At 41.5% G+C, this 21124-nt stretch overlaps 1 protein-coding gene across 1 annotated transcript in view; it reads right to left on the bottom strand.

Annotated features, from left to right (window-relative positions):
* LOC124153255 (acetylcholinesterase-like) overlaps positions 1-21124 on the bottom strand; it is a 41362-nt gene that overhangs the window by 3856 nt on the left and 16382 nt on the right. The window contains exons 2-9 of the mRNA XM_046526353.1: positions 13030-13218; positions 11915-12004; positions 11249-11428; positions 10619-10781; positions 9135-9320; positions 5442-5746; positions 3522-3801; positions 676-917 (exon numbers count right to left, since the gene is read on the bottom strand). Of these exons, the coding sequence (XP_046382309.1) occupies positions 676-917; positions 3522-3801; positions 5442-5746; positions 9135-9320; positions 10619-10781; positions 11249-11428; positions 11915-12004; positions 13030-13149 (1566 nt within the window). The 5' untranslated portion in view covers positions 13150-13218. The remainder of the gene's footprint in view (positions 1-675; positions 918-3521; positions 3802-5441; positions 5747-9134; positions 9321-10618; positions 10782-11248; positions 11429-11914; positions 12005-13029; positions 13219-21124) is intronic.

The following is a 21124-nucleotide window of genomic DNA, read 5'->3' as shown; positions in this document are numbered from 1 at the left end:
TTGATGTATTTACGTAAAATTCTAGGGCGTTTGATGATGCGTCCACCAATCGGACAATATCCTCATGGCAATAATGAGGTCCACAATGGCAAAATATAGCTTCCTGATCACCGGTGGTACAAGATTATGTGTTGTCCATTGGGATAACACCCTCGCGCGTTCGATGTATTGCACTGCACATGCATTTCGTGGTGTTTTAACTATAGTGTGTTCCAAAAAGAATGACCCGATTTTAAATAAGATTATTTATTAGAAAGAAGGGCTTAACATCAACAAATTGTATACTAAATTACTCACAAAAGACAACATTTTATAAAAACCCATCATAAATGTTCAATATGTCCTACATTGGCTGCGCGGACGACATCTAGCCGAAAGCTGAATTCATCCCAAACTAAGCGTAAGGTGCCTTCTATGACTGAAGCTACAGCGTTCTTGTTTTTATTTCACCAATGTCACGAGGTAAGGGAGGAACGTAAACATGCTGTTTAACATCAACGCTCCACATCAGCAGTCGTAGTGACATTCAGCGGATTTTTCTAAAACTAAACAATGCCGATCACATCTGGCGCTGTTTCGCTTGCCTAGTGACATTTGTTTCAATATTATTACAAGTTTTAATCGGGTCATTCTTTTTGTGACACACTGTATATCGAATGCGAAGCAACAGCTCACCTCGATGAGTTGCGAGAGCAGAGCCTCGGTGTCGCCGTCTGGGGAGCGGTCCACGTACTCAAAGCGGAGGGCCTCCTGCACCACGAGCGGCAGCGTGGTTGCCTCGCTCAACGCTCCCGCTTGCGCCGCCACTGCATCTTGGCGCACTCCGTACTGCCGCACGGCCCACGGGACGGCTTTGGACTCGAAGAAGGACCTCAGCTGGTTGTAGCCTTCCCTCGCCAGCGACTCGCCCCTTCCGTCTGGTGGACAGAGAAAAGACGAGTACGTCACTCGAAAGGATTTCTCTTGGCAATTTTGAAACAGAATCAAAACTCATGTCGTTCGTTTTCATTGAACTTGCCACGAAAAATTGAGATAAGAATATCGCCATCAATGTAGATTATTGGATAGGATATATTTTTCTTTTTTGTTGATACGTTCCATTTTTGAGTTTCCGTTACGAACGTGTAACCAGGACTTAAGGGAGCCGTAGCTCATGGCAGCAGAAGATGAAGAAAATTCGTTGAAGCTGGAAAATATTTAGTTGATAGCAGAAGTTTAATTTTTCATTATTTTCAGTGCAGAAAATACACTTCTTTAAACAGCATGCGATATAGCATAATCTAAGTCAGTGTATCAACCCGAACATTTGCTTGGATGGGAGTGAGAAGAGTTCAACCCAGACAAAGTTACATACGCATGAAATTCGCGCATTCAGCAACTCCCTTCCCTCGCTCCCCTCTCTCTTTGAGGATTTTTGTTGGGGGGCGCTCTTAGGCTGTACCGAAGCTGGGATAGGAACCTGAAACCCTTCTTCGATTTCGATTAAAATCACACAGCCAGACGCGAAGTATACTATCCTCCTAGCTCGCCTTATATACCATAATAAGAAGATGAATAGCTCAATAACGTAGCAAAATAGTGGACTGATATGTGAGGGTTTAGATTAGGGCTTTAGGATACAGGGTTAGGGTGAAGTCTTTGGAGACGCCCAAACAAAATCCTTGTGATGCATGATGGCTCAGGGAACGGATGGCTCAGATACCCTTACCCCTGCTCTAAGCGTGTGTTATTAATATTTCGGTGGCGAAGTCTGTGGTGAACTTTAACCTCACCTATCCTATCCAAACCAACCTCCAGCTTAAAACACTTGGGTGAGCGACAAATTGGCAATAAAAGTAATTAACAATTCTTAAAAATTTCCTCTTTTAAAATACAATGAGGCAAGAAAAAGTTTCAAAATTTTGCGTGAATGGAAATATCTTTGATTGTGGGGCGCCTCCAATATAAAGGCATATCTTAACTCTTGGCCCAATGATGACGACGAAGTTTACGGAGAAATACATGCTAGAATATCAGAGGCAAAAAGACTTATTGTGGATTGATAAAGGTGCTCAAGTCAGGTGGCTTTGCGAGAAAGTCCTAAAGAAGAGGTAATTCTAACTGTGAATGGACCTGTAGTTAACTATGGTTACCAAAAATGGGCCATGACCTCTGAAGCAAAAGAACTACTCAAAAAATGGAAAAGAAAATTGTTGAGAAGTATTTTTGGCGCAATGTTCGGGAATGGATGGACGGAAGAATGGAGAGATAGAGCAACTCAACATCCACCCAAATATGGTGGTATAATTAAAGATTAACAGATTAAGGTGGTTAGGTCAGGTTGAGTGAATGTACCTATGAGGGCAGAGCAGTTAAAAATATACAAATGGCATCCAAGTGTTAGAAATTTGATATGTTTCTAATCCGCCGCGTCAAAGGTGATGAAGTTTACAACAATTTCCTTGGTAAAATATTACCCTGGGGCGAGAATCGAACCACGGACATTTTGCCTTTCAGGCCCAGAATCCCGCCTTGATTTCGATGCAATCTATCATTCTAAATCCTGAACTTCCTACCAGTATCATTTTCAAGTCTTATTGTCACATTAAAATATTTAAAAAAATTGCAATTTATTCAAGCGTAATTTGGAAATTAACTACAGAGAGCCGTACATTGTTTTCGGCTTTGCATCCCCCGGGAACACTTCCCTATGGGTTGCATATCTCACTCCGAACTTTTAAACATTTTTCCATTGAATAACACCTATAAATTATATCGAGAGGAAAGTGATGGGGAATAGGGTAGTTTCCTTCATCGAAGAATACGAAAGGCATGGATTGCGATTCGTTACCCACCATTGGTGTATTTCTAATATACAAATTTTTTGGTTTTTGAAATACCGGTTTAGACGAATGGCAATGGTCAATTTTAACCTCATTTGAAAAAGGCCAGATTGGCGCCCATGCGATGCCACTCCACGTGACGTCACAGGGACCTAGTTTCTATACGAGTAGATAGGAGTTTTAAATCGTCTGAGATCATCAATGCATGCATGAGGCACAGAGCTCAGGGAAACATCTCTTAATAATCACTTATAAAACTGGCTATGGTCGGAGAGTTTCCTACGTTTGATAGGGTATTACTAATCCTTATTTAAGCCAAGCGCTACCTGCTAGCAGGGTACTCTGCTACCTGCTAGCAGCCATCATCGCTGCGGCGCACAATATCCTCACCCCAAGGTCTCCTCACACGATGGAAGCGGGAACCAGACTGACGTCACACGGATTTTTCCCGGCATTCATACTTAGCCGTCGCGTTTTCGCGCGCTTGAAAATTTTCACTTTTCATTTAGTTGCAAAAAACGATATCGTCATTTAAAAATCTAAAAATGTGAAATTCGTACTCCAGGAGTAATAATCTTTCGATTTAGGCAATAAAAAAATAATAGGAAACCACCCTATTATGGTTAAGGATTGCAATGACTGGTCCCAAATTGCCTCAGAGGACCTGCCTGTAATGCCGAGGGGCCCAGATTGACTCACAGAGGTTGACGACTCCGTCGTGGCTGGCCACTCCAGTCACCACGGGGATGTCCAGTTTGGAGAAGGCCTTGTCACACGAGTCGGTCGCCCAATCGGCCGTGGTCCAGTCGACGGAGGCGGGGGGGCGGGGCGGAGTGGGGCGGCGGCCCCCTCGCCTCCCGCCCACGTCTTCCTCCTCGCGCAACACGCAGGGCAGCGGGTCGCGGGGAAAGTACTGCTCCGATGGGGGCAGGAAAGCGCCATCCGCCACTGGAACGAGGGGGGCGGACCCATTGCCCAGCTGGACTCGGGGTTATAAGAGAGGTCACGATGAGTACCAGGGCTAAGATGAAAAGCATAATCTAATAAGAGCAAAACAGAGGTTTCGACAAAGTTACTAGCCATCTTCAGGGAGAAGAATGAAAAAATAATTAAAATGAATCCTTACTTTATATCACAGTAATATTATGATTTAGCGGTAAAAAATAAGAGAGATAAGAGAGGACACAGTGAGTATTGGGGCAGAGAGTAAGGAAATAAGTAATTTAGAACAAAGCCAACTTTTCGATATACTTAATTGCATCTACAGGGATAAGGCTGAAATAATCATTTGAATGAATCCTCACTATTGGTCACAGTAATCTCATGTTTTCACAGTAAATAAGAATAGAGGAAGCCGTGAATATGGCGAATTTATTCGCCCAAACGTTGGCACTGCCCTTAAAACAAATTTATTTGTTCTAACCAACTTCGTGCCACGTCAATTTTTTTTCATAAAAAAACGATGTCTTCATTTTATTTCATTAAAATTGAGTTTACATGTTCAGCATAGGCGTTGTTGATTTTGCAGCTGTGGCACCAATTTGGTACATATTTTAAATGTTTATTATAGAAATTCACCTGGTAGCGACAAATCCTCTTCTTCCGTGATTTCATTCTTTTCATCACTGCTATTATCCCTGATGAAACGATATCAGAAATGAGTTTACAAAAATTGCATTCCAACAAATGTTATTTTCGCTAAGCTCCTAACTAGCTTCAGGCTTCAATATTTCCGGCACTCGTTCCAATTCAACAAGTATAGTTCGGGAATGTGTATTTATAACTTAGGATGGAATAATTCAAAAATATTATATTCTCTTATTTTTCTATCATATCCGGTCATAATTCATTAAACAGTAAGGTTACAGTTCCTCACTTTGACCTGCGGTGTTTGCCTTGAAAGTAAGAATGAATATCGTTGTTCCCCAACAATCATATATTGCAGCCGCCTACGCCAGTTTCTTATTGATTAAGCGAGGACATATTTTGTTTGTGGTAATAGTCTTTTTGCATTGCCTTTCTAGACTATTTGAACGTGTTTCTTGGAGGGAGCATCGTTGGTATGACAAAAAAGTAGTTTGCGCTGCCCCACATAGTCATAAAGTGCAGCCGTAAACGGCAGTGGATAAGTGTGAGAGCGAGACCGTAGTTTATTTATTTATTTAATCCAGTCCAAAAACAGCACGAGGCCAATTACAGAGGATTAACGATAACAGGAAAAACAATTTAATAGTATTAAGCAACGTAACCAATAATGAACCTAAAATATTCAACAGTATTTACAAATAAATAACAAAGAATAGTAAATTTCATCGGGTGGTGCGAGGAATAGGGGGAAAATTACCATAGTGATGGTGCATGATGGATGAGGGATGAAAAAAAGGTTCAAAATTTGGTTACATTTGGCATAGGAGCTAATGGAAGAAGGAAGTCTGAATAGAAAATTACGTTTAAGAGACAGAAAGCGGGGGGTGAAACAATGAAATAGGTCACTCGACCTCGTCGTGCGCGAAGGAACACGAAGCGGAAAAAAAGGTCAGATGATCTGTGTTTGCCATTAATGATATTTAAGAAGAGTATTTTTAAGAAGAATATTTACATTTGAGAAGAGTAGGTTACCTTGAGTTGTGTGTGGAATGCCCTGAGTAGTTCTTCCGTGGTCTTGGATCGTAGGCAGGAGAGCATCTCGCGTGAAGCGGTGGGTCCAGGCGCCGCGGCCGACGCCGATCCGTCGAGCAAAGTGTTCGGGGCGCAGCCCAGGCTGCGGGCGATGGACACGGATGCCAGGATGGCCGCCCCCGCGCCACCCCTGGCGCCAGCCCCCTCGGTCCGACTCCCGGGCGTTGACGAAGAGAAGTCCCGGCCAGAGAGGGCCCACGGCGCTAGACCACTACCAGACATCAGGATAGCCCCTTGGAACAGACCTAATGCCGAGGAATATGCGTAGGGGTTAAGATGAAATTAATTTTTTTTCAGAGTAAAACAACGTTTCGGAGAGTTTGTTTGCCATATTTATGACTTATTATTATTATTATTATTAAAAATAAAATGATACGAGCGTGCTGCGCCCGCTCCCAGCGGGCTTCCCCCGCTCTTTTCAATGCAGGTCCATAGAGGGATAGGCGCGTTTCTAATTTTAAAATATAGAAAAAAAGGCAGGGTCTAATGTACAAATATAATTGGAATGTTCATGTACAAATTGAGGCCAGTGGACCTCTTTAAACACAACATTGGAAGTAATTACACTATCCTCTGTTAAACGCACATGATGACTCACACTTACGTATCAACAGGAGACTTGAATGTGGAATCAGCCGCATTTCGATAAAAGTTATTTAAATAATGCGAGATATTGTTGCAAATGTATCAGTGTGTGCGCCGTTAACGTCAGGAATATTTACGATTTTTTTGCTTTTTTGTTGTTGTTTTTTTTAAATTATTTAAAAACCAATTTTAGAAAACAATAGCAATATTTAGGAAGTAAGATATGCCGTCGCATGTTCTCTGATAAATTCTGTGCATTTTGGTACCTCATTTGTAGAGTTTGGTTGCGAATAAGTTGAGAAAAAGGTATCTATACAGTAGAAATAATATAGAAGATAAATAGTGTGACCAAAATTGAGGATTCGTTTAAATGATTTGTTCATTAAAATTCGTAATTTTCGGAATCACTCATTAAGAAAGTATAGAGTAATCCCTGCAAATGTCCAATATATCGGCCGAAACATTGGTTCCACTCATTAATACAAATAAATTTTGTCGGCAAAATTTCTAAACAAACGATTCGAAATAGTTGTTAATAAAAATATGGCTGATAAAAATGCAATAAATGCAGTTAATATGGCTCCAAGTAAAATGGAAAAAAATATACAAGGGGGTTTTCCAGCTTCTTTCGACTGTATCTCAAATATAAAAAAATTACACCCGAGAAAACGCTCCGGCTAAATTTTCAATGACTAACTTTTGATTCATGCTCTAATTATAAGAATGTTAATAATTAATAGCTTTAAAAAGTTCCTTAATGTGGGGGATTTTCGAGATAATCATAACATAATGATAATTCATTTCACTAATATTTTCACCTTGATGTTCAGAAAGGAGGAAAATGGAGCTCTAAAACTTCTCAAAAAATCTATCAATTGTTCGTGAGGGAAATTTTGAACTCATGTAGTAATTTCAGGCTTGCAAGTATAAATATTTCAGTCGTCACCGAGGTCTTTGCCCATGGGCCCATGCAAAACCCAGTTTACCTGTCCCAGTCTCTTATTTTCAAAGAGCTTGTTTCGTGGCTATAATTTCTAAAAAATAAATGCAAAGTAAGATTAAAAAGTTAAATGGAATAAAGATATTAGATGACCACTTAAACGAATGCATGAACGCATATCTTAACATTACGTGTAGGCGAGACAAGTTAGGTAATCTATCATAGATATCAAAGATAGGCCACAGAAATCATCAAATAGACTTCACGATAAACACCCTTTTAATACTTCAATATGATTGTTAGTTCAGATAGGTTAGGTTAGGGCCCTGCTCAATCAAATCCGTAGGCGTGTGAGTAATACATATTGATGACAATGGGGTGACATGCCTTAATGTGAATTTACATTCCAAGTCGCTGTCTCATACGAATTTCGCGAACTGAGAAATCATTTAAAATTTGCGTAATTCCTGACTCGCTGCGTTTAGAGTTTCATGGTTGGTTCATACTTTTTTGTTATATTTTGGCCTTAAGGAGTTATCTAGATCTACCATTTCTCTAGGGATAGAAGATGTGGTTTCACTTCACAGTAAATCTGGTAGTCCACGTCGCTCAAATGACGGCGCGGTATTCCTCCATCCTTTTCCGTCCGTTACTGTCCTTACTTTGGGGGTATCAGAGGGATCTTATCGCGGCCTCTGTCCTTTTCCTCTTTTTCTCCTTCCGCCCGTTGTGGTGTGGGCGTCACTGAATCATGAGCCTGGCCCAATGACGGATATAGATGGGGGGCGCAGGGGCCGCGCCCCCTCCCCCTTGCGGGCCCACCCGTATTGCCAAGCATTGCAGAACCACGTTTATAACTTTTTTTATATCATAAGAGGGCATAGTCATGTATACGTTGATCTACGATCTACGAAAATCGTAGGATTTTCCTTTCTCATAGAAAAATCTTTCTTTTTTGTAGAAACATTAAATTATGGTTTCGCTAATATTAGGACCCGCCCGCCTATGTGACGGTGCGGGATTCCTCTTCCTTCCCTTCCTTCCCTATCCTGTCCCAGAAGGCGTCTTCGGGCGTCTCCCTATCGCGGCGGCGCTTCCTTTCTTTTTCCTGCCTTTTCCTCCCCCTCCTGCGGTGCAGAGATGATAAGCTTACAGCTTCAGACTTCGGCCCAGGAGAGTAACCCCGCGAGACCGCCCTAGAGTTTCGTATCCATTGTCATGTATACGTGTGTAATAAATTTAACTAAAATTTTCTCAAACTCTGCATGTAAGTTGATTCTTTTTTATTAGGATAAAAGTAAAGTAACTTAAGATATCTTTTGCGAGTCCCCTCCTCGAGTTTTTTCTGTATCCGCCACTGGCCTGACAATGAGGCAAACGATGTAAACAAGCCGTGGCTGAAGATGAACGTACATCGTTACAGTACTATTAAAATAATTTTTTCACTACTAATCACAAGAGTATGGTCATTATACGCGTAGGTGAACAAGTTCGTAGCACACAAAATCCTCTTCAAGACATTTATACTTAAAATTACGATATATTAAGCACCAAAAATTAGCGATTTTCTTCCATCGACGACTGTTGAACCCTTGAATATAAACGCTTATTCACTTAGGCTAGAAAAAATCCGATAGAAAAACAGAAAAATCTCCAAACACGAACCACATCGCACCAACTGGGGTAAGAAATTGAGTCCACAGTGTAATTAAGCATCGTAAATATCTCACAAAACTGTGATCAACTCTTTTTAACTTCTTCCCTATCTGCCGAGTATCCTACGGCGTTTTCGGAGTCTCATTTGTCAGAGAAATTTGCTCTTGCTGTTGGAAATTCGCTGTTGTTTACTTCTCGATCGCTCGTTTCTGCGACGTTACCACTCACCCTTCGTGTCACTCGAGCGACCAATGCCGCACGTGGTCGACTTCGTCTCGAGCATACCGATCTCCGCTCGACTCGGGATACCACTCGACATCACCACTCGCTTCGTTGCCGAGCGATCGGATAAGTCGAGCGGTTTCGAGCATAGATCCCCTGGCCTCAGGAGTGAGGCCCGCCCCATAGGTAATGATCCACTTATGCCAAGGAATGACTTTGTGTATGCATACCTTTGGTTCTTGGCGAGTAGAGGTGGAAGAAGGCGCTGGCTGCTCCGGCCGAGTGCCCAACTAGCGTGACCTTTGCCGGGTCACCCCCGAACGCCCCCGCATTCTCCTGCACCCAGCGCAGCGCCACATACTGGTCCAGCAGACCAAGGTTGCCCCGTGCCACAGCCTCCCCGAAACACAGAAAACCTGATAAGTGGAAAAGAGAGAGATTAGAACATTGGAAGCACACCTAGATTTCTGTTGCTGATTACAGGCCAATTAGTTATGACCCATTATCTCCGAAGAGTGACCCTGTCTAATGTCACAACTAAAGAACAGTCCGCTTCAATCCGCACCTCATCAGCATCCATTATTAGTCATTTTTGTTCATTGAATATTCAATTCTGCGCATATTTATGCAGATATGTATTGGGATAATATGAAAAGAGAAAGAATACTAGTATGCACACACTTCACGGTATTTTTCGGAGACCGGTTCACTCAGATTGAAAAAATTCACCAAATTTAAAAATATTAAGAGAAATTTAATAAACGGCTATGACATTTCATTGAGACAGCTGGATGAGCCTGGGTGTATGGCCAGGATAATTCCGTTTTATCTAGCCCTAGCAGCGTCTTAGTAATAATTTCATTGCAAAATTTTTTGTATATTTGATTGGCATTCGAATGATCGCAGCTGTGTAGCTTTCATGAGAAAGTAACGAGGGGCACCCAATGCTATTCAACGGATGGTTATGACTAAAATATGGTTTAACAAGTGTAAAAGAATTAGTTCTACTGTTTACGGAGGGTTTACGTAAAATCGAAATCATCCCACCACCAATGCTGTGTCTACTTTACATGCTTATTGGTTTATGCAGGAAATTCAATGCTTTTCTCATGGAAGTCAAAGATTTAAACTTCATGGGGAAACAGCGAGCCCCAAATTATTTCCTTACTACACCCACTCACGACACATAGGATATATCCCTAAATTATCGAAATAAAATACTGTTTTGTGAAGAAAATTGTTTTTTTCTTGTTCTCTAAATCTGCAAAAGTTGTCGCAATAGTGGGAACATCACCATTAATTAAAAACCTTTCTTTATTCAATCAAATTGTTGTCAGTGTCCATCACTCAAGATTCCTCGTATTTCCGAGGCACAGATTTTAAAATCGCACTTCTATCCAACGCTCCTGTCACCTTCAATCATATGCGGAAACAACCAAACAACCAACCTATACCGTTGAGGCATTTGGCCCAGCATCAACTCACACCGCTGATGTCACTCTGTTTCTATTGGCAACTGGTGACCAAATCCGGGAAATGTCTTTGTTTGCTAGCTGTTTAGAGTATTTCATGAGCAGCGCTACTTAAGAGGATCGAGAGGCTATTGGCCCAGAACAAGGTATCGTGATATCAAATTAAAATATTTTGATGCTGGGATCAATATTTTGCGCTAGCAATGCATCCGCTGCTTACTTGATCCGTGACTGTGACTCACCAAACACGTTGAGACGGTAGGCGACGGAGACGACGACCAAACCTCTTGCGGAGAGTTCCTGCATCGCGGGGAACCTAGCGGGAGATCCGTGGACGAAGGACTCTCCTTCGAGGAACACCATGACGGGCAGCAGACGGCCTGGGGTCCCACCACGCACACCGCCCTAAGTGGAAGGAAAAAAGAAAAGGTTTATAAGTACTCTCGCACATTCTCCGTTTTGTGCACACGCATTTCATCAGAGGGAGCCAAGGTTATAGATACAAGGGAATCGCTCTAGATCGCATCAATTCCTTCATGCTGATAACACTTCTGAGCTTACATAATCCCTAAACGCTTTGGAAATTTCGAATATTGAAATATTAAAATTAATGAGTGAATTGACTATATGGATAGCCCGATTGACTAACTGAAAGGATTTAGATTAAAAGTGCATTAAATGTTTTTTTTTTCAAATGTGAGATGAACTTAATTACATATTCCGTTTGTTTTTTACTTTACTGCATTACTTTATTACATATTCCGTTTTTTGATAACGGGAATTTGGTGTAATTTATGGCATGTTTTTGAGTGAAGGTGGTTTTGATCGATGGCACTTTTGGAACCGGACTCCGAAGTCAAAATTTTGCTTACAGCCGAATTGGAGTTGTCCGGAGTCCAGACGTTGAGGTAGAGACAATCCTCTCCGGTGAGCTGCATGGACACAGGTCCGTCAGGGTCCTCAGTGAGGGCCTCTGGCCTCGGCTGCGGGCATGGCGACGCAAAGGCCCCCGCGAACATGGACCCATTCCAGCCAGGGTGGCGCTCCGGCGGCTGTATGCGCAGCAAAGGAAAAATTAGAAGGGTATTATCTCTAAACCCACAGCATTTTCACTCAATAATATCCAGTTCTGTGATCCAGGGGTATACTTTTTTGTATTTGCTATGGTACTTAATTCACTGAAGGACTCGATTTCATAACACTTTGTACGTTCGTATAGTTGTTTAGAAAATAATAAACGAACGCGGATAGCATAGCAGCCACGAAAATAACCATGGAGTAAGTGATTTATGGGTGAATTTGTCATGGAAATGGATGTAAACTTGGGATGTACATTTACTGCCATTATATGCACTATCTCCCTCTCGCCCGACATATTTCAAGGAGATTTGGAAATTTCTGCCAGTTACAAGGTGTCACTAAGAGTAGGAAACGTAAATCGCCCTCTCGACAAGATTACCAAGCGAGATTATGAACTGATATCCAGATCTGCGTGCATCACATCATTATTGTAATCATTATTTAGAACAAGTGCTCACCGCAAAGCGCAAGTGTCCTACGGGTGGCGCTGCGTATGGGATGCCCAAGTACGCGTTGACAGACACTCGGCCGTCCGTGAACAGCTTCACCTGCGAAAGAAAAACACTAAGGCATTTATTTCATTGAAATATTTCAATTTATGAAAATGAAGAACTCCCAGTAAATCATCGACTCCTCCGGTATGTCTTCACGCTTAAGTACATATTTCTTGATAATGTGATGGATTAGCCATGGTTAAAGGGAAGAGTTCTGCATTTTGTCTGAGAAAGATCTTTAATGTAGAAATCAGAAAGTTTGCTAATGTCGCCATGTGTTTATAAAGCTATTGCTGCTTGATTTTACTAAATATACAGGTAAATATAGTGAGAGTGAAATGTATGATGAGGTTTAGTCAGAAGGGATATTCGACTTTACCATATTTGAATTATATAAGTAATGTCACTGCAATGGACAGACGTTGAGTGTATAAGTTTTTTGCAAATGTCATCGTAGCGTAAAAGCGTGCCATTGGATACAAAAAGAGCAGTCATTGAATAACCACGGACTAACAAGCGGCATTGTACCTTTACAAAGTCACTCGCAAGTGCACTGTAAGTGCGAAAATTGCGAAAGAAAAAATCAGACTGACTTGACTGAGAATCAACCCTGGGCCTCCCGGATTAGCGCAAGATGTTCCATCACTTGAACTACCTTGATCTAGCCCTGATTATGAGCGCAGCTAAGAATTAAGGCTTAGGTGCAACGAATACCGGGGTGTGGGATAGAATACCCACCAGGATAAGTGGTAGGTGCGAGATTAATGAATTGCGGAATTTTAAGATAAATGGTTCAAAATGGTGAGCTTTACGGCTTTCTGAGGGATATTTCATTTATCCTTACACTATTCTATTAGTAATATCAATCCAATTAAGTAAAATTAAAATTTCCCTGAGCTCTGGGGGGGGGGGGGGGGCTTTATCCCCCAAAACTCCCCTCGCTGCGCCACTGGCCCAGATAATACAAGTAGTTGAACACTTGGTGCGAATTTGGCTAACGCGGTTTGGAATCCCTGTGGAGGAAACTTATTTTTACTCTGTGGTATTTTAACAGAATTTATTTATGATATAGTACTCACCCCGGTGAGCATTCCTTGTCGCACGACCCTCCGTGGCGCCTCCTGCCCCTTCCCGCCGTGCACCACGAGTACCAGCAGCAGTGACACGAGGCGATGGACGGCAGCTGACAGTGGCGCCATGCCGACGACCACCGCGGAGACTTCAACGCCTGCTGCCTCCCTCCTCTTCCGCGTCTGAGTTATTTCCCCCTGCGAACACAACACAGGACATTGTATATGCGTACTTTCACCCCTGTTCGGAAAAAGTTAATACCCCGGAAACGAAAATTTTTGAAATCCAGAGATTACGCTGGCGCGACGCCGCAGAACGCCGCCCCTTACGCTTGTAAATCCGCTGCCGAATAGAGAAGGGAAATAAGGGTGGAGAAAAACCCGGCGTCGGCATTAGCCAGATCTTAACTTAAGGGGCCAAGGGGATTACAGAAAAGAGTGAAAATTCGTTTTCTGTGGGTTCCTGGACATGTGGGTATTGCTGGAAATGAGAGGGCCGACTCGGCCGCGAAGGGAGCCAGCGAGGACGACGTTGCCGCCTCTTTGCTGGTACCATACGAGGATTTGAAGGCGACCATGAAAAAGATAGCCCTCGAAAAGTAGAAAGAGACCTGGCGCTCTCTGACCGGGAATAAACTACGCGCAATCAAGCCGGTAATCTCAGCGTGGCCCACGTCTGTCAGGAGGAATCGCAGGGAGGAGGTCGCAATTGCGCGATTGAGAATTGGGCACTGCGCTCTCACCCACTCGTACCTCTTCACTGAAGAGAGAATTCCACCCCTATGTGATGTTTGCGACTCTCCCATTACTGTGAGACATCTCCTGACAGAGTGTGAGAAATACCGTACTGTGCGCCATCGGCTGAACATCGGAGGAGACCTAGGGCACATTCTAGGAGACGACCCTGATAGTGTCAGCCGAGTGATAAAGTTTTTAATAGAGACCGGGCTAATTAACAGTGTTTAAATTACAACCTTTTTATAATCTGACTACCCCTTTTATTTCAAAACTTTTATGAATGTTTTAATGTTTTTTATGTAGCTATTAAAATTTTTGATTTTATAGTTTGTCGGTGGTGCAAATGACCTTAGTTGTCGAGGCACCCTAAAAACAAAATACTACTACTACTACCAAGGGGACTACGAGTTTTGCGTCCAATCCGACAAAGGCAGTGTTGTTCTTGAAGCGCCCTCCACAAAGCACTCATGCTGGAATCAGACGAAATCTTCAAAACGACGTCTTTGAAAAATCTCCATTTCAGCCAGAATTTGAACCTGGAACCACAGGGTGAGAGCTTAATTTATGGTAAAAAAATACTCATGACTCCAGGAATACATCCAGGAAATTTCAAGGCTGTGTAAATTGGGCTCGGAGTTAATGATTGAGTGAATCGCCGAGGCAGGACAAGTTGCCTTACGTGTTCACCATTGGCTCATATGCGGTTGTTGTTTTATTTCTTCTTATATCTATGTTAGGTAATTTTGTAATGTATTAGCCATTTATTTATTCACTACAAATGGCCACATTTGACTTTTAAAAAATTTAGGAAATAAATAATAAGCCATTAGGAATTCAGTGATGGAAACTCCAACTTGCGCACTTCGTTTTTATTCAAGTGCTTTAAATTTTATCAATTCAATTATTGATAAATTAAAGGATTCTTCGTGTTTCCAAAGATCTGAGGGGTCGACACATACTAAAACCCAAATCTACGACCGCCTGAGTAAGCGACACTAAATCAGCAGCCTTTGATCCGGCCGTGGTTTACCTCGTACGAGGACTAAAGGGTGGGTAGGGGCGCGGAGGAGATCTACCGCGAAAATTTCATCTGCATACTACCTCAAAAGCAACCTCAATTCTAGTGCGGTGGTGTTAGGACGTCAGTTATAAGAGAAAAGAAGTACATGTGGGAGTGATTGACTACTTAGTTCCACTCAACGTTCGTTTAAGTACTTAGTCACTTTGGAAAAAAATCTATTCCAGTGCCTACTCGTTCGGAAAAATACCTATCTTATTTTATCGCTTCTGTCGGAAATATGGTAAGGGTCTAAGATGTTCTCCGTGTCGCCCTAAAAATATATGTTCTTAATTGCTTAAGAAATCTATGCAACGCACGTATCTCGGCTCCTATGAACTCTATATACTCTATACTATAAACTCTATATTCTCCATACGTTAGAGTATATATATGTATATACTCTAACGGCCCCTATAAATATGTATAGTGTGTAAACCTCCCAGTTCGTTCGGATCAGTCTTCGAGGAATCGCGCAGATTTTCTTTGTGTTTTAATGATCTAATTTTGCGAATCTATGTTAAATCTATCCACAGCATATGCATAGAGACAGATGGGCGTCCTACGCAAGAAAAGTAAGGCCGCTCATTCGCTGAGATCTAGCTCTATCCACTGTTTGCTCCATGCGTGATTTCGATGGTTAGTTCGAAGGAGAGGATTTCGAAGTCATAATGTTCACTAATTTATTGATAGGTGATAGTTTCGTCTGCAAATAAACAAGATATGGCCGCTTTATGTTTTGCTACTCGCCGTGCACTTAAATGCATTTGTCTTAGTCGCCACTCGTGTCGCTCATACAAAGCGATCCCAATTTCACAAGGAAATACCTATTAATATATAATATCTAATAATAGGGTACTTTCCTTCATCAAGGAAAACGAAAGACTGATTGCGATTCGTTACCCACCATTAATGTATTCGTAATACACAAATTATTTGGTTTTAGAAATACCGGTTTAGACGAATGGCATTGGTCAATTTTATCCTCATTTGAAAAAGGCCAGATTGGCCCCCATGCGATGCCACTCCACGCGACGTCACAGGGACCTAGTTTATATGCGAGTATATAGGAGTTTTACATCGTCTGAAATTACCAATGCATTCACGAGGCATAGAGCTCAGAGAAACATGTCTTAATAATCGCACATTAAAAATACCTAAATTCGGAAAGTTTCCTTCGTTTGATAGGGCAATAATAATTTGGCAGGGTACTCTGCTACCTGCTAGCAGCCTGCATCGTATCAGCGCTCAAAGCCTCGCCCCAAAGACACCTCACACGGCGACAGCGGCAACCAGAATGACGTCACACGGGGTTTTCCCAGCATTCATACTACGTTTTCGCGCGCTTGAAATTTTCACTTTTCATTTAATCGCGAAAAACTATATATCGTCATTAAAAAATCTAAAAGCGTGAAATACGTACTCCAGGAGTAATAATCTTTCGATTTAGGCAATAAAAAATAAAAGAAAACCACCCTATTAGGGCTATTAACCGAAATTTGTATTTAAGATGATTTTATCTATCGAATTCATAACTGTTAAGTCCTTGTCCTCGGGAGTGAAAATGCTCTATTTCAAATATTTATAAGAAATGAATCGCTCCGCACTAATCGCCTCGCTGCGCACATATTTGAAAACCGATTAAAAATGCGTCAAAATTTGCAACATCAATTCTACGGGGTGGAATGGGACATCCTCTTTGCAATCCCCTTGAATGGTCTTCCGCCGCAAATGTCTAAACCCCAGAAATGCATTCTTGCTTGCAGTGCGACCACTTTTCATCGACCCGATTGTTCCCAGAAATCAATGGCGCTGCACGTTGTGGCTGATAGGTTATCAAGAACAAACGACCCTTCTTGCGCTTTCTACCATTATTCCCCGCGTCATCAGGCGCCAACTGACGTGAACGGCAAAGTCACGGACAGCATTTTCGTAAGCAAGGGGACTGCATAGAGGGAGCATCATTCTGTTCCGTTTAAGGTTGATTTTTGTTGCCTTTTTAGCGAATTTTAATTTATCGAAAAATATCCACTGCGCGGTGACGGAGTGGAAGTGATCCATTTATTTATTTTATTTACCATGCCACCGAAAACAACACTGTATTGTATAACTGATTACTTCAGGCTTTACTTTGTGAAACCTCTCCATATTGGAAATAAAGAAATAAAAACAAAAAAAATATATAAGAAGAAATATATAATTTTCAAATTTGAGATACGGGCTAGTGGTTGAAAGAATCAAAATTACATAAACTCTTTTATATTCCTACAGCGAAAATATTAATCAGTTTTAAAATACTAGCGTTATGAACGTTAAGAGTGAACATCGTTTGAACCACAGTGAAACCTCATCCTAAGGAAATATCTTATACTTTAAGTAGATTGTATTTTTCTCCACACCCACAATTTAACTCATTATAATCCAATGTTGCTTTTAAGTAGCATAAAAATGTATACATTTTCAGCTGCATTCAGGAAAGATTTAAACTACGTGTTCTGTTGTGCTGTAAAGTTTATTGGTAAAATATTTAGCTACCGATATAATGATGATTGAGTACAAAATTTTCTAAAACTACTTTAAATTGAGAAGTATTGAAATTTTATTTCTCCCAGAAGCAGCTGTGGGTTAGAAAGGGCGCGGGTTAAACTGCCTTTATTCTGCCTCAAAGTCCATGTTTCATTCCTGTGTCAAAACATGATCAAGAAAAACTATTTAGTAAATCTTTTTCCTGAAATCCAGTGCGGTTTGACCCACTGTTATCAATGCTTGGACTACTTGGTGAGCGTAAATGTTCATAACCGAGAATAAAAAAATACTTGTCTTGCTATTATCCACAATTAAAATTTTAACACACCGACCCAGTATTTTTCGTATTAACTGTCATTATCAAGGCCGTTGGCGATTTACCATCGTACCCGGCCTGAAGTGTTTTTAATTAAATGATATGGGATCAATAATAGAGAAGTTTTTTTTACTTTTACCGTCATGATAATAATCTTCCAAATAATAAAGCCTGAGTCCATTATTTTTTGTGCAATATTTCACATAGTCCTGGGTTGTAGTTTTTGAAAAGGTTGACCAGCAAAATTCCTTGAAAATATCCAACCGAACCAAATGAAGGTTCAAGGACCTCACAATGCCGTGCTAATCGCGATGTATCCAACGCCTTCTCCTGTCCTGATTACCTATAACGATGCATTTGATGGCAGATTGCGAATCTTATCCACGGGATTCTATATCGATGAGCGACTGCCCGCGGCTAGTTAAGGATCTTGATCGTTGGTTTCCTTCAGAGTCTGGATCTTTGATGAAGTGGCTGATCACGAGTATCTGCTCATCCTCTGCAGCTAGGCATGGGAATAAAAATCAGTTCTTTAGGTTCTAGGAGGAGGGACAGTAAGCCAAAAGGCGGCTACGTTGGAGGTTTAGGAAACCCTTACACATTTTGAAGGAGGGCGCTGTCACCTATGGCAAATTGAGGGATTTTTGGCCAGCTGCAACGGTGACTCTGCGAAAAATTCAAAATTATTCAAGCGGTACCCCACGGCGGCTGGAATCTGGTGCAGGACGTGGGCAAGGCTATTACTCGTGTCCGAGAATTGAGTGGCTTCTGCTGCTACTTCAATTATGCTTATTGGGAAGGCAACTGTTAAAGACGAGTGCATCCAAGTTATCATGAAGACCTGGTTTCACGAATAATTAACTCGTACACGTTAATGTCTGATTGCGCGCAAATTTTGCGGGACCGGAAGAGAGCATGAATGACCAAATATGAACAGGTTATTTTTTATGAACTCGCTTTGTTGTTTGCCATCTTATCCGGGCCAAATTCTGAAACTGAATTTTAACCCACTTTCCGAGTAGGTATCAAGCTGAAATTTTCAGGATAACTCGAAACCAAATGAAAATGCGATATTCTAACACTTTGATTATCATTTTAACTGCATCTTGATAATTAATCAGAATTTAAAATTAAATTTCGAGACTATGGGTGCCTTCCATTCACGCGACTCACGTGTCGACTAGTGTCGACCCACGGAAACTGTTTATAACTCTCCAATGCCTGTGCGTAATCGTTTGTTGACTTGTGTCACAACAGTCGGCGACACACACAGAATGGAACACGAAAACCGCGACGCAAGTCGACGTGTGTCGATAAATGGAAAGCACGCGGATAGTCATAGCAACAAATTGTTTACATCAAAGTTCATTGAGATATTGATTGAACAAAATTTAACTGTATTCTTTTTTGCTCGCGATAAAGCATTTATTTTCATTTAAAAATGTATTTTTATATTTTTAATGCATTTGTACAAATTTGGTGTTATTTCGGTGAATTTTGGCTCTTGTGAAGGCTTCCGCGATGAGTAGAAGAAGCCCACGTGGTTTCCCGGTTTCCATCGCGTTTTCTCATGTCTGGCGATAGTTTCGCTGCCAATCCCGCCACCATATTCAGGCCAGAAGTGGAATTTGATGCAAACATGGCATGCATATACACGCTAAAGGGGTCATCGTGGAAGACGTTTGACCAGAAGAAGCTGGTGGGATAACCGGTGAACCTATCGTCATCAGTCATGAAGTAATACGGTGGAAACACGTAAATCATGGCTCAATTTTGGCATTATGCTCTTGCTCATTAACTCGTACGTGTTAATGCTCCACGAAATGTGTCATCTCCGAAATCAGGCACAGAGTTAGCTGAATTTATGCTGTCAGCCTGTTCTGCTTTGTATCTTCTGACAGCGCTTACGCATGGCTTCTATTTCTCCGTACGATCTATAAAATATTTCCCCATTAATATCTTGTCTTACGCTAAATCGTCTCCCACATAAATCGGAGCAGAAATGGCTATATTCACTCCACGCATCTAATCAGGCCAAGAGTATGTGGTTATGAACTTCCTCGAGCAGGGGGAAAAACGACTTAATTTCTGTCTCACGAATCATCCTTATGAATATTATTTAATTAACACGCTCGGACTAAATAAAACCAAGAGATTTATTTAAAAGTGGGTAATTCCCCAAGGCCGTACTGCTTTACTCAGTGATTCAATCAGAAGGTTGGTTTTGTTAGTTGAGAGAATAGGTCACCTGATGTTAAGCCGCAGGCGAATGAATATTTTACATTCACTAGAGGGGAGGAAAGGACACTTATTTTCACTAGGCAACCTTGAATTTCGAAGATATTATTTGTTGGTGTCCGACTCCATCCGGGTTTGAACCCGGGACCTCCCGCGGTTCGTTCAGCAGCCAAGCGCACCGGGCTAACACACTCTCCTGGTTTACTGTTTATCGAGCCAAAATTAAAGCATATAAAACAGGATCATTGTAAGGAAAAAGGCAAACATTATAATTAAATGGTAAAAAAATAGTGTTCTCTGTAATCTGGGTATTTGTGTGTGCGTGAGACCAGCTCCGAAAATCCCATCTTCCACAAATTTACCAGGTGAATGAGTAAGTGTGTTTGTATTTTTTGACCATTTAATTATCATTTTTGCCTTTTTTCTTACAAAAATACTGTTCTAACACTCCGTCCCTAAATTAATCCTGCTAAAGAGTGCGGTATTGGGTGAATTATACGTTCTGAATTGCGACACGACCGAAATATCTTCACTATTCCTAAAACGTAAGAGATGAGTGCGTTGAGGCAGGAAGTCAAAATCAGCAGTAAAATGGCATTGATTGATTCATTTCATACTACAATTGCTACAGTACTGCAAAATTTAGTAAATGCAATGCACACGAATAGATATTTTCAAAATCCCAATACCTCTTGTTCTTCGTGAGTTTTATTTTAATTGAAATAAAGTATTCAATCGAACATTCAAACCAACGCTATCATCGGCATTAGCCTATCAGAGATACATCAGGGATCATGTAATCTGGGATATTGTCATTTCATTGAGGGCGGGCGACCTTGGGTGAGGTGGAGGGGGAGGGCAGGAGTGGGGGACGGCCTCAGCCGCCTGTTGCGCCGCGTCGCGCGAGCCGCATCGCTTAGCGCCACTCTTGGCGCGAGGCTGCGCAGGCCGCAAAGCCTAAACGGTGAAAGATACGCAAAAAACCGACGAAATTTAGACCTTTAAATCATAACTTACCCTGATTACCTTAAGTATGGCAATTTTCGCGTATTCGTATGACAAATTAAGGATGTTGGTATTTAGGCGCATCTCGCTAACTAATTATTAAAAATTTTTCGAAAATATTTTCTTCCCTATTCTTGCATACCCGAATGTCATCGATATCCAATCGACGATTTTAAAATAAAAAATAAAAAAAATTTTTGGGACGGCCGAACGGAAGGTGCTTG

Source organism: Ischnura elegans, chromosome 2 (assembly GCF_921293095.1).
Source record: "Ischnura elegans chromosome 2, ioIscEleg1.1, whole genome shotgun sequence".
NCBI classification, from domain to species: domain Eukaryota; kingdom Metazoa; phylum Arthropoda; class Insecta; order Odonata; family Coenagrionidae; genus Ischnura; species Ischnura elegans.
The sequence above is the reverse complement of the archived record's forward strand: the minus strand, read 5'-3'. Positions and strand labels throughout refer to the sequence as shown.